We start from the raw sequence: 13,610 nt of genomic DNA, 5'->3' as shown, positions 1-13,610 counted from the left end.
GAAGTCACTACCTCTGAGGTCAGGAGTTCTGCAGGCTCCTGTCCCACCGCAGCCCACTCCCCTGAGGTTCTCAAGTGGGATCCACAGAGTGGCACTATTTGTGGAATACTGGCCAACAGAGTTTGGAACCAGTGCTCAACAGAGTTTGGACAGATCAGATGAACAAAGTGTGAGGAACAGGGAGAATAAAGACAGGGAATGGAGGAAAAACAAGAGGGAAGACAAAAGAGAAAGACAAACCTCACTCTTGAGAGCAACCTGCCTCTGTACATCAAGCAGCTGCTGCTTCTCCCTCCGGGCGGTCTCCTCCTTACAGGAAAGAGACAGAATTTTCTGTCTGACTATAGATTCCAGGTCTGAGGGGCAGGGCCTGTCCTCTGCTAGAAGAGCTATGCCTCAGGTCAAGGACCCTGCGGAGCCCTCACCTGGACATCCAGCTGAGCCAATCTGGCCTTGACATCTTTAGCTCTGGTTTCAAGTTCCATCTCTAAATCTTGGAGCTTCCTTTCCTGCCCAGAAAGAGAAAGACATAAGCATAGAAAGAGCGTAAGGCATTAGCTGAGGAGCAAGAGGGGTTTCCAGAATCCACCATGCCACACCGCAACCTCGACTCTGGGCTCAGGCTTCCTCCCTGTGTGCCCCTGCAGCCTCTCAGGAAGGCATCACACCTTGTTTATTTCCTGCTGGGGCAAGGAGACACGAAGGTGCCAACCACAATGCCTTACAGGGGCTCACCTCTAGTTCCATGTTCCCTGGACCAGAGAACAAAGGAGCAAGGATGCCCCAGCTTGAGGATGGCCAGTGAGAGACTCCCACTCCAGAAGCCGTCAGACTCCATCCTACTAGGGCGACGGCGCCTGCTCCCAGCACCCTCCTGCTGTGCATGGAGGGGTCACAGTGGGCTCGCCCTGCCCCAAGCCCCTCACCTGCTCCCTGTGCCGGCGCCGCAAGTCCTCAAGACGCTTGTGTTGCTCCTGCCTCACGGTCTCCAATTCTCGCTCATGGGCCCTCTGCAGGCGCTCCAGCTCTCCTGTTAGGTGCCCCAGGAGCTCAGCCCGCTGCTTTCTCTCCTGCAAGGAGGGTGGGCCCACCGGTGGGAAACTGCAGCAGCCCCTTCCACCACAAAAATCACAGCTCCCCCAGCCCTGCAGCCTTGAATCAGTAAGATCAGGGACACCATCAGCTCCCTAAAGCCAGCTCTTGGAGAAGAGGAGGGCTACAAGCACATCTCCGGCCCTGGCCCCAGGAAGCCTGCAGCCCTCTACAGCTGAAGTAGAGGCTGGCCAGACACCACGACGGAATCCCTCTCTGGCTCTCCTATGGCTCCACTATATACAACTTTTCCTTCTTAAGGAACGAGAGGTCACTGATAAATTATCAATATAACTTCAGCAAGGTCATAACTGGTTGGGAAAGGGATGTGGTAAATTTCATCACAAGACAGCTATTTCTGCCCTGGGAAAGATCCTAGAAAGAGTCTGGGATATTGCTTCCAGTTACTGGAGCAGTAGCGTTCATGCCCTTCAAGGGCCCAGCTGTGGGCTACAGTTAGCCACCCTCTACCCACCTACTGTTCACCCCCAATGTGAGCAAGCCAGGACAGCTTGGGTCCACTCAAGTCGCCGAACTTTCCTACCTTAAGGCCAAAGGCTTAAAATGGGGAGAATTTCAGTATGATTTGGCTCTTGCCAGTCTATTTCTTGGTATCCTGAGACGCTGAGGAACCCTGGTGATGTGATGTTGCAGGGAGGAAACTGAAGGCTTTGGAGTCGAATGGCCTGGGCTTGAATCCTAGCTCTTCTACTTATTAGCTGGTTGTGATCTTGGGAAGCTACTTAAACTCTCCAAGTCTCAGTGTCCTCATCTTTAAAAGGGAGATAATGATAGATCCTTCCTAAGGATGGTGTGAGGACTAAATGAGTTGAAACAGATAAAGAGCTCAGAACAGTTCCTGGCACACGGTACAAGCTCCGTGTATGGGGGTTCTTTTTAGTATCAGTAGAAAGAGCAGCCTGCCTGATAAAAGAGGAATTGCCCCTCATTAGCTAGAGGTTTTTCTCATGCTTTAATAAAAAAGGCAGAAAACCTCATTGTGACAGGGTACCAGGGAAGAAAAGCTCCCACAATCCCTGACCATAGTTCATCCCCTTCCTCTCCCCCACAGCCAGGTGGGAAGGACCCCAAGGTGTGTGTGCGTGTGCATGCATGTGTATGCGTGCATACGTGTGTGCAGGCGCACAGGGGATGTGGCCAAGCTACCTCAGCTTCATACCGCTCTCTGGCCTTGGCCATCACTTGGCGGTGCTCCTCCTTCATCTTGTCCAGCCTCCTCTCGTGCTCCCCCTCCACTTCTTGGCGCTTCTCTCGCAGAAGACTGCTGAGCTGCAGGGGAGACGGCAGGGATGTAGCATGCAGAACCGAGGTGAACCAGCACTCAAGGCTGGTGCTGAAGGTCATACACACATTTCCCCAAACTCTCCCAACATACATAACACATGGACATCACACAGCCATGACACCATGGTCAGCACACAGCCATACCCCCAACACCCCCTCCCCACATTATATAGGGGCATCAGACTAGAGGAGTACCTGGCTTCAAGGGAACCAAAGCATAAAAATGGAACCAGAAGTGCTAACCCCAGCTGAGCCACCCAAAGCAAACTAGAGGCCACTGAGGCTAGGACGGCTCAGTAGACCGTAAGAGAGTCCACAACAGGTGCACACAAATGTGGAAGACAAAGAGCAGCACTCACCTCTTGCTCATACTCAATCATGTGATAAGCCTTCTGGTGAACTCTGTGCTCCGCCTGCGCAAGGCACTTCTGCAGCTGGGTCTCCTCTTTCTGTTGAGCTTCCTCTATCTTCTTCTGGAGGCTGCAGACCACCTAAAGAGGCCCCAGCACACATAGGGGAGTGTGACCCTCAGAGAGACTGTACAGCTGCTGTGCTGGGATGCATGCTGAGGATCTGGCATCCATCCCCAGGGGCTAGAGGGAGAGAGAGGCTCACTGCCTAGTGGCTAGGGATGGGGCTGAGTTCTGCTAACCAGCCACAAAGGGGGCCCAGGATGCTGCATCTCACCTCCCGGTGCTTGGCCTCCAACGAGGAGCAGAGCCGCTCCAGCTCAGCACTGTGCTCCTTCTCCAACCTTGCCACTGCCTGGAGAGGAGCAAAGGGACTGAGGGAAGCTGGCCAGGTACTGACCATGACAAGAGGCAGAGCCAGGAAGACTACTGACCCCCAACCCCTCAAGATCAGGGCCAAGGGGAAGCACAAGGAAGCAGAGCACATCTTTGCTCCTCCGAAACAACTCAGCCCCTGAAGTCTACAACTGGCAAATGAACGGAACATGAAGGCCAGAGGAGAGGGGCATTTTAGTAAGTCTCGGCTCTCTGCTCCCACCCTCTGCCTCTGGACTAGGCCACAGATCCACAGATGGCACTCATGCTGCTAAATAATATCAAAGCCAGGGAGCCAAGTTAGATGCTGTCACTAAGTCAGGCCATGTAGAACTTTCTTTTTGGTGAGGTGCAAAGCTTCAGCTATTAGACATGGGAAAAACTACAGCAAGAGTGGGGAACTCCATTGTACTGCAAGCGCTCAGAAAGACTGTGCTAAAACTTTCAGAGGCTCCATGTGACTGGAGTAGAGGGAGTACGGACAAAGAGAAAATCCCTGCTATGTTGCCAGCCTCTGATCCTGAGAAAGGAGAGGGAAGTGGGGAGTGAGGCCCTTGCAACTGCCCCTCAGAGACAGGGAGGGAGAGAGTGCTCTTGTCTCAAAACCTCTGGTCTGTCTGAGGCTCTTTCAGTGGTGAACTTCCTCAAATCCACACGACACTCCCCCTCAAGTCTCTGATGGCTCCCTGCTTGACAACCTCGAGCCACCACTGCCATCCAGCCTGACCCTGGAGGGGCCTCAGGACACCTGCTGCATCCTTTGCCCTGCCACGGAGAGCAGGGCAAGCTCCTCCCCTGAGCTGATTCAGTCTATATGGAGTAATGGGCCCAGCTCGTCATTTCCCATGCCTGTCTATGAGAGACCTACTCTCTGCCCGGCTCCCCAACTTGCACGCCCACCCGAGGCTTGCCCTTCCTCCCTGTGCACTTGGTCCCTCTTCAGGCAGCCCAGACACATGTCAGAGGGTGAGGTCCCCACTTGACTGGCTCACTTCTTTCCTCTCTCCTTCCAGCTGCTCCCTCAGCTGCTGCAGAGCCTTCTCCTTTACAGTGTTCAGAGCAGCCTGCTCACTCTTCTCCAAAGCCTCCATCTCTTCCTTGAGCCGCTCCAGCATTTGCCTGTTTTTCTCTTCCAAGCTGGCCCTCTCAGCCTGCTGTTGAGACTCCAACTCTTCTCTCAGCTTCTGCAGGGAAGCCTCTGGCTCAGCCCTGGGTGGAAAGAGTGGAATAGGGATGGGCCTGGGCATCCTGGGTCCCCTCCGTGGGACTGGGCAGCTCACAGGTAAGCGCACACTTACCTGATGCGGTCCTCATCTGCTTGTGCACTGGACTGGACCTGGGCTCGGAGCCGGAATAGCCTCTGGCTTTCCTTCTCTCTCATCCGGGCCTCCTCCTCCTCAGTGGCTTTCTGCAGCTGCTCCTTCAAGGAACTGAGATGGAAAGGAAAGGCTAGGTTGTCAGAGAAACCACAAAGGTCTTTCTTCTATTCATAATCTCTGGCTCTTAACCTCCAATAGCCCTGCTGCCTGCCTAAGAAATTTCCTATATCTTTTTTTTTTTTTTTTTTTTTTTTTTCCTTTTTGAAGACAGGTTCCTGCTCTGTTGTCCAGGCTGGAATGCAGTGGTGGGATCACGGCTTACTGCAGCCTTAAACTCCTGGGCTTAAGCAAGCCTCTCACCTCAGCCTCCCATGTTGTTAGGACCCACCAAAGCATGCAGCACCAAACCCAGCTAATTGTTGAGATGGAGTCTTGCTGTGTTGCCCAGGCTGATCTCGAACTCCTGAGCTCAAATGATCCTTCGGCCGAGGCCTCCCAAAACACTGAGATTAGAGTCATGAGCCACTGCACCCAGTCAAAGCTTCCTAAATCTTAAAGATGAGTCTTACCTCAGCCTCTGGATCCATGGCTGTCTCTCATAATACCTCCAGGATCACAAGGAGATCATGAACTCCCCTTTGCTTCAAGAAGCAATCTACTAGCTGGGTGCAGTGGCTCATGCCTGTAATCCCAGAACTTTAGGAGGCTGAGGCAAGCGGATCACCTGAGGTCAGGAGTTTGAGACCAGCCTGGCCATAACGGCAAAACCCCATCTCTACCAAAAATACAAAAATTAGCCAGATGCGGTGGCACACAGCTGTAGTCCCAGCTACTTGGGAGGCTGAGACAGGAGAATTGCTGGAACCTGGGAGGCAGAGGTTGCAGTGAGCAAAGATCACACCACTGCATCGCACTCCAACCTGGGCAACAGAGCAACACTATGTCTCCAAAAAAGAAAAAAAAAAGGATCAAACTACAGGGCGTCTGTGTTTCAGTACGGCACTTCTTCCAAAGGCTCCCCTCTGTCAACACCTTCACCTCCGCATGGCACTCACTCAAGGATAGCTATAGATGCCAACTTGATTCCACGTTCTTTTACTCTGACAAGACTCTGTTCTGGGCACATCAGCTGAATCACATCCCTCCATTCTACCACACTCTTCCTTGCCTCTTCGCCTTTGTTCTTGCTAGTTCCTCTGCCAAGAATTCCCTTTTCTATCTGGCAAACCAATATTCATTGCTCAACTCCCAGCTCCCTCTCTGGGAAGTCTTTCCAACTCCCTCCAAGCTCATCAACTCTGTTCTCATCATTTACATGTGGTCCTGTTTTTCTTTTCTTTTTTTTTGAGACAGAGTCTGATTCTGTCACCAGGCTGAAGTGTAGTGGCACAATCTCGGCTCACTACAACCTCCGCCTCCTGGGTTCAAGTGATTCCCCTGCCTCAGCCTCCCGAGTAGCTGGAACTACAGGCATGAGCCACTGAGCCCAGCCCAGTTTACATGTGGACCTTTCTTATCCCATGCTACTCTGCACCGTGCATCACATGGCATCATGATTCATCTTCTGTATCTCTGTTTTCCTTGCAAGTCTGGATTTCTCAAGAGAAAGAATCTTCTCTTAAAATCTGTTCTATCCCAGGTACCACACACAGTAGGTGACATAAAGTAGGTGCTTAAAAAATTAACTGAATCTGAACAGCATCACCCAGCCCCAAACTATAAGCAAGCCGTGATATCTACGAAAGGTTATCTTATTCACAGACCAACAACAGTGGCCACTTCAACCTAAGCAGACATCCCCCTCTTGACATAAACCACATCCTTTTCAGGTAACTCCTCTCACAGCCCCACATGACCAGGGGATGTATGCTGTTAACTCAGAGAATTATAGCCCAGGAAATCATGATTTGGAAAACAAATCCTTTGAAAAGCTTCTGCACCAAATTCTAAAGCCAAAAAAAGATTTAAAATTCTTTCCTATTTCAAGATACCAACACCATGACTTTCTTCCATTAAGAGAGGAAATTTGAATTAAGTAAAAATCCTTCCTTCTAGATTCCCCAGAAACCCTTTCTCTTTGCCCTATGACTAAATTTTATACACAGCAACACAATGTTAGAGCTGGCACGGACTTTAGAGGTTTTAAGTCCAATCCCTTCATTTTACAGTGAAAGAAACTAAGGGCCAGCCTGCCTGCCTTCTCATTCCAGAAATATTTGTTACAAGATCAGCTGTGGATTCTAGAAATTTCTACCACATGGAAGTTCCCGGCAGAGGGAAAGAGAGCCCATTCCTCAGAAAGGCTTGGCATAAACAGAAACAGGTTCTGGTGATAAACTATTTTGAAGAAAGCCAGGCAAGGCACTGTCCACAGAGAAATCACTTAGTTAAGACTGCCTGAGTACGCATTGATTTCGACTGAAAATAAAAGCAATTGCTACCATTTGTTCAGCAACTACTGTGTTCCAGGCTGTGAATCAAGACACTTTTGGCATGCCAGTCTTCCCTACAACCTAAGAGGGCCTCTGGAGTCAGGGGTCTTAGGAGAGGGATGGAAAGCACAGTCAGCCAAGCTCAGGGAAACCAGGAAGAGGGGAGGAGACTGGTGGGATGATGGGAACACACCGCCAGGATTTCCTCCAAGGCGCTGCACCTTAAGGTAAGTCACATCCTGCTTGGGTGGTCCCCTGCCCCAATTCTCAGTTGGCTGGAAGAGGAGGAGGCTAAGGCGGCAGAGGTGTCTGTTCTTTGGGATGCTCCCTGGTGGAAGACCCACAAGGAAGTGATACGAGGACAGACCCTGGGTCAGTGGTTCCTGTGCTGGGCTCATGAGAGATTGCTCCGACCCTCCCAGTACTTGTATTTTGGTTTTCTGTTTCATTTTCTCTAAATTAAGCATAAACATTTTATATGTACTTTGCTAGGTATCATCTAAAAATAACAATTTTCCACCACTTTTGGATGTTCTGTACAAGAGGACAAGACTTAGCCTTTAGTTAAATTGCCAAGAAAATGAAATATGTTAACACCTTTTTGTAGTGCCTTTCTCATCCTGGGACTGTGACAGATGGCTCATTAACAGCTTAACAGCCATTCTCCCTTTCTTCCTTACAAACAGAACCCTGTTTTTATTCCACTGGGTAAAGAGGTCAGCTAAAGGACTATATTTCCCAGTGTTCTCTGCATCTAGGTGTAACCAGTGAGATATGAGCAAAAATTGTTGGGTAAAATTTCCCAACTTTAGTTGGTCTTGGTAGAACAATGGGCACCCCAGTGGTCCCCAGACTGAGAGGGTATCCCTAGCTCCTATATCCCTGAAGGCCCCAGGGAGTGTGCCTAAGCGGAAGGGCAGGACCTGAGAGATTTCTCTTTCTGCTGGTGAAGCCGGAGGATCTCCTCTTCCTCTTCTTGGCATAGCTTCTCCTGCAGTTGCTCCATCTTCTCTTGCTTCAATTCCAGCAGGTGCCTCTGGTCTTGCTCGAGTACTTGGGCCATTGCCTTTTCCATAGCCTTTAGTGCAGCCTCTGAGAGCTGCTCTGGGGGTGCCACAGGCTCTGTGGATCGCCTATCATGAGAGGAGAATGGTACATCGTCACAGTGTTAACATCCACCCACCTCTGGCGTCAAGGTTTGAAAGGACATAAAACATCACATATGGAATAATAATGGAGGGCCCACAATCAGGAGTCAGTCAGGTCACCCAAGGGCAGGCAAGAGATACTGTGAACACTTGTTCCATAAGACAAGCCCCACTGTGGCTATTTAAGGCTCTAAGAGCCTAGGGAGAAGGGTGGCCCACAGCAGGCTCTCAGCAGACTTAGGAGGTTGTGGCCCAAGATCAAAAATATGAAGTTTCAGCTCAACATCTGGCAGCAGCAGGGAGAGAGTAAAGCTCTGTCCCTAATGGATTCCTTCCAGTATGGCTCACAGCCCCATTACCACCTCCCCACTAGAGCTCTGCCTGCTGCTTAAGGCTCATGCCAGCAATTTGGGAACGGTCCCCAGAGACTGCTTTCTGCCTCCCAAACTGAGTAGTGGCCAATGTATATGGGCCCACAAGAGAAGCAGCAGTAGGTCTCCTAGCTCTGAGAACTACAACAGTCCAGGAAGGCCCAGGAATAGGAAACTCCCCTATCATACCACCAAGGGGGCCAGAAGGAGATGCTTCCCTAAGCCAAAAAAATGTAGCAAGCGTACACATGAGTGCCATGTTCCCCGTCTCCCCATGGGGGCATGTTTCCACCTGCTTCAAGTTAATTAAATGTTTAGAAATGAGTAAAAGAAATTCAGAGCTAACCTGGATGCACAGGAGGTGGTGAAATCAGGAATAATGGTATCCATTAAAAAGATGTGTATGAAGTAATAAGGACAGTTATTTTGCTTGTTTTCTGGTTCTTGAAGGAAATGCTCAAAGAGGAATCCGACAATATTCTGAGCAGTGAAAGCATGGGCAGGATAAAACATTATGCCTCCTAGAGTGACTTTCCTAAAGGCCAGAATGTGTCTGCACTTCCAGGTCCCTCAATCTCATGTTGGAAATTGGTCTCGCCAAACACCCTCCTCGCACAGCACTCAGGCTGATGCAGGCCCAGCACAGTGGCTCAGTCAACCTAAGCAAAAAGTGTGGGCATAACCCAAAACAAAGAGGGCTGAGCAAGAGTCACACAGGGGAGCCTCCCTGCTGGGGACTCAGAACCCCTGCCCCCTCCAGCTCGAGCCCCACTGAAGATGGAAAGCAGCAGGAAGGATCAGATTAGAACAGCAGAGGAAAACAAGGACTTACGAATCCCACTGCAGCACCTTGAGACTAGAGAGAGAAGGAAGACAGGACAGGCTACTGTCATCTCTAAATTACCATAAAGACCTTTCCTTTCCCCTTTCCTAAAATCGTAACTCAGACCAGAAACAATCTTGAGCTATGCCTGCAATTCTTTTGTGCTCCCAACTCCATCTCCTCCCTCCTTCCAAAGCCTGGCTTCCTCTCAGTCCCCTGACATAGCCCAACTGTGGCAGATGTAAGAGATGTGGCTGCCACCTCCTCTGAGAATCCTGCCCTCAGAAAGAGCCTTCCCCAACAGCTCTCCGCCTCATCAACCCTCCAACTCATTTCCAACCTTAGCTGAAAACATCTTTTTTCCCTTAGATGGTACCTTTTAATGTCTCTCTCCTGCAGGCTGCACAGCTATGTGGAGCCCTAGGGACAGATGCTGTAGAAAGATGGAGCATCAGACCGCGTGGGGCGTGTACCCAGGCTATGCGCACCAGTGAGCTTGCACAGAGGCAAGCTGGGCTGTCTGTCAGTGGACCTCTTCTCCCTCACCCAGTTTTAAAGATCTAGTCGTTCAAACTCCTAGCTTAGGTCCAAGGCAGTAAACAGTGCCTGAAAGACCTGTGACGTGACTGGGAAGTTGAGGACTCCAAGGGAAAAAACAGCTCCGACTTCTAGGCCAACTCCTCATGTATCAGAATCAGTGGGACCTAGTTTCCTACAGTGAGTGACAAAGGGGAGGCTCTGCAGGAACATAATCATTCCAGGCTGGCCACCAAGTAGCTCAAATTTACCTGAGAGAAACAAGAAGGGAAGCCAGGGAGAGAGGGGGAAGTGAGAGAGCGGAGGGCTGGGAAACAGCACCCAGGAACACTGTGAAATGGTTTTCATGGTACTACCACAAAAGAATGTCTCCTCTCATACTCAACTTGGTGTTCTGATTCTTTTATCCTCTTCTCTGCAAACCCTCAGGAAGGATGCTGGCATGACAAGGGGAGGATCTTCCTGTTTCCTAGTCCTGGCCTTGGCCAGAAAGCATTCAGTGAGTGACACGTGCTGCTTCCTGGCCCTACCTGCTCCCTCTAGCCTGCCCTCTTCTCCTATTCCTTCAGATCCAGCTTGACTAAACGTTTGCAAGCTGGGAGACACAGAACCACTCCCACAAAACCTAGATAACCCATCCATTCCCAATGTAGCCGTAAAGATTAATAACAAGGACGTGATGGTGCTTGAAGAGACTCAGGAAAGAACAGAAGGCATTTCCTAAGGGGATGGTGTAAACTGAGCCTCCGTGGTCAAGCATCTCCGAGACCCTAGCAGAGGCAGCCTCACTGGGATAGCAGGAGAAACACAAGGGAAGGGAATGAATTAGCCAAGGCAGCCAGGGAGGAGACAGGGAAGCCGAGGCCCCAACTGAGCCCTACTGCCTCTGAAGGTCCTGGGGAGACACCCCGCTGACCTCTGTCCAATCTTCCTCTCTCTGAACTACACCCACCTCCTGTCCTCAAAGAAAGCATCCTGAACTGGCTGACCACAGCCACCAAGGAGATAGGAAAGCCGTATAATTCCTCCAGGTCACAGTTTTCATTGCAGGATATATCAGCATCTGAAAAACGTGACCACCCCTTCCCTACACCACTCCTGCAATGTTATGGTGACAACACGAGATCCTGAGCTCATCAGCTCTCAGTGAGTCAAGTGTGCATGAACTTCCTGTGAGTAATGTGTGCATGAACCTGTCTCTGCTTTTAGTCAGTCCCAATCCTTTAGACCTGCTCAGTTCACAGAAGAGAACGTGTTTAAGTCCTGACCCTTATCTTTCTCCATGCAGAGAAAAGGAACAGTGGCTGCAGACTAAAGTCAGAAGTCTAGGGCTCTAGTGACTAGAATCTAGTTTTGTTTTTGTTTGTTTGTTTGTTTGTTTGTTTGTTTGTTTTTTGAGACAGAGTTTTGCTCATTACCGAGGTTGGAGTGCAGTGGCACAATCTAAGCTCACCGCAATCTCCGCCTCCCAGGTTCAAGTGATTCTCCTGCCTCTGCCTCCCAAGTAGCCAGGATTATAGGTGCCTGCCACCATACCCAAGCTAATTTTTTTATTAGTAGTAGAGACAGGGTTTTGCCATGTTGGCCAGGCTGGTCTCGAACTCCTGACCTCAGGTGATCCACCTGCCTTGGCCTCCCAAAGTGCTGGGATTACAGATATGAGCCACCATGCCCTGCTTAGAATCTAGTTCTAATTCTGCTGCTGACTAGCAATGTGGCCTTAGACAAATTCCTTCACTTCTGAGCCTCAGTTTCCTCATCTAAAAAAATGGGTAGGAAGGGGAAAGGTGAGAATGGAAGGAAAAAACCTAAATGATTTCTAAATTTTAGAAGCACTTGGTGCAACAATATAGGTGAATCGCAAAAACACGTTGAGCTTTGAGTACAAGCACCAAAGATCAATCCTGTATACTGTATAATTCCATTTATGTGAAGTGGAGAACTGGAAAAATGACTCTTTGGTCAAAACTTGGAACTCAGAGGCCAGAACAGTGAAGAAAGACCTGGGATGGGTGGGTTGAGAGGGGCATGAGGAAACGTCTTCAAGGGCTGGAGACATTCCATGTCTGAGTGGCTGTTATACAGTGTGCACAGATGCAAATCTCCACTGAATTGTACACTTCAGGTCTGTGTACTGAGGTGTATATACATACCTTAACAACATTTGTAAAGAGAAAAACAGCACTTGGTAGACAGGAAACATGATTTAGCAAGTTCAGCAAATGAGCTAGGAGGTACCAACCATCCGTCTTTGTATCCCAAGTCCTGACCAAGAGCCCCAGAGGCAGAAGCTAACCCCACGTAAGGATCAGTCACACCTGTGTGGGGCTCTTAAGGCCACACACACAGCACCAAGAATGTGCTCAATCTCCCCTACACTCTAACCCCTGGCCAGAGCCAGTGCCCCGATTTCTACCACCCAAGAGTGAATAGGCATGGAAGCAGCCCACATACAGTGGAGGACAGGGACAGACACATAGAACTGGCCCTTACACCTCTGGAGAGACTGGCAGGGTGGGGCCGACCACCACCTTCTCCTCAGGCTCCTCTGCCTCTTCCTGTCCAGGGGCCAGTTCCTCAGCCTGGGAGTGTTGCTCCTTGCCCTTCTCGTGGGCAGCAGGTGGGCTTGGAGCTTGCTCCCTTGATGTCAGTAAGAAAACAACTGTGTTAAAGCCAGTAAGAAACCAAGAGGCTTAAGATGCATGCCATTTGTGGTCAAAAAGCTATGACAGAGATAAGAGAGACAGCCCCAGTAGTTTCCCGGCCTTGGGTATTAAACCTCCCTCTCCCCTCCCTTCCTCTCCCTGAATTATCTGCATCAAAGACCAGAGATTCCTGCCTCACAATGGAAGCAGGAAGGTTATGGGTACCCCAGGAGCTCTGTACACAGCAGGTGTTCAGTGGATGCTGTTGATTGCACATCGATGTTGCTCAGGTTCCCTAGTGACTCATTCTAACCCAATGAATTCTAAGACCAGCATCCTTCTCTTGCTAGGGGAACAAAGAACTAGTAAATGTCCACCAGGCTCTGAACTAAGCTAGGATTCAAAGGTTCTCTCAGCTGGATTCAGAGTGATCTGGACTTCCCTCTCCCTGGGCCAAGCACATTAACAGGGCTCCAGCTGGGGTTGCTGAATGACTAGAAACAGGGGCGCTGGCAGGGAGGGGACTAGAGAAAGGGCTTCCCTGGCAGCAGTGGAGCAGCCAGAGTAACAACAGTTTCTGCTCAGCCCCTGGCAGGGAGGCAGCTGGGACAAAAGAGATATCTCCTTATTCAAGAGTCTCTAAGTTCCTCTAATCAGACCACATACTCTAATTTCAGCTGTAGATTGAGGCACATTGTGTAGGAAGAGGCACATTTCCTCATATCCAGCTCCCACGGGACACTAAGCAGACCCTCCACTGCTGCTGCTGAGGATACAAACCCACCCAAGCTCGCTCCCCAAGCCAACCCCACCCCCATCTCTCTCACAACTAGCACATAAACCCGCTACATGCAGAGCAGCCACCGGGGGCGCTTCCCCTCATCCTTACCTCTGGAGGGAGAGTGGCGGGCTGAGGCTGGCTACAGAGTCCTCCCCAGGCTCCTCTGCCTCCTTCCACTCGGGCTGCCCCTTGGGGCCCTGGGGGGACTCTTCTTGGGTGGCCAGGCTGAGAGGGGGACTCTGGGCCCGCTCCTCATGCAGAAGTGGAGGAGATAACCTGGTCAGGCCAGTCAGAGCAGCAGAGTTAGGAGCCACCATATGAAGAGCGGGAATAGAACTGGGGAGTGCAGTGTGTGGACCTAGGTCAATCCCT

At 50.5% G+C, this 13,610-nt stretch overlaps 1 protein-coding gene across 18 annotated transcripts in view; it reads right to left on the bottom strand.

The window, feature by feature from the left end:
* The window catches only part of CEP164 (centrosomal protein 164), an 89,486-nt gene that overhangs the window by 12,595 nt on the left and 63,281 nt on the right, over positions 1-13,610 (bottom strand). For 14 of the 18 annotated variants that reach the window (XM_074400639.1, XM_074400641.1, XM_074400640.1 and 11 more), the window contains 11 exons: positions 13,347-13,514; positions 12,306-12,452; positions 7,857-8,066; positions 4,481-4,612; positions 4,175-4,391; positions 3,085-3,162; positions 2,757-2,888; positions 2,260-2,382; positions 927-1,070; positions 426-509; positions 241-309 (listed from right to left, as the gene is read on the bottom strand). In XM_074400639.1, the coding sequence (XP_074256740.1) occupies positions 241-309; positions 426-509; positions 927-1,070; positions 2,260-2,382; positions 2,757-2,888; positions 3,085-3,162; positions 4,175-4,391; positions 4,481-4,612; positions 7,857-8,066; positions 12,306-12,452; positions 13,347-13,514 (1,504 nt within the window). The remainder of the gene's footprint in view (positions 1-240; positions 310-425; positions 510-926; positions 1,071-2,259; positions 2,383-2,756; positions 2,889-3,084; positions 3,163-4,174; positions 4,392-4,480; positions 4,613-7,856; positions 8,067-12,305; positions 12,453-13,346; positions 13,515-13,610) is intronic. The other 4 variants (XM_074400652.1, XM_074400653.1, XM_074400644.1 and 1 more) reach the window with 3 other exon arrangements.

This window comes from Saimiri boliviensis, chromosome 6 (assembly GCF_048565385.1).
Source record: "Saimiri boliviensis isolate mSaiBol1 chromosome 6, mSaiBol1.pri, whole genome shotgun sequence".
NCBI lineage: Eukaryota > Metazoa > Chordata > Mammalia > Primates > Cebidae > Saimiri > Saimiri boliviensis.
The sequence above is the reverse complement of the archived record's forward strand: the minus strand, read 5'-3'. Positions and strand labels throughout refer to the sequence as shown.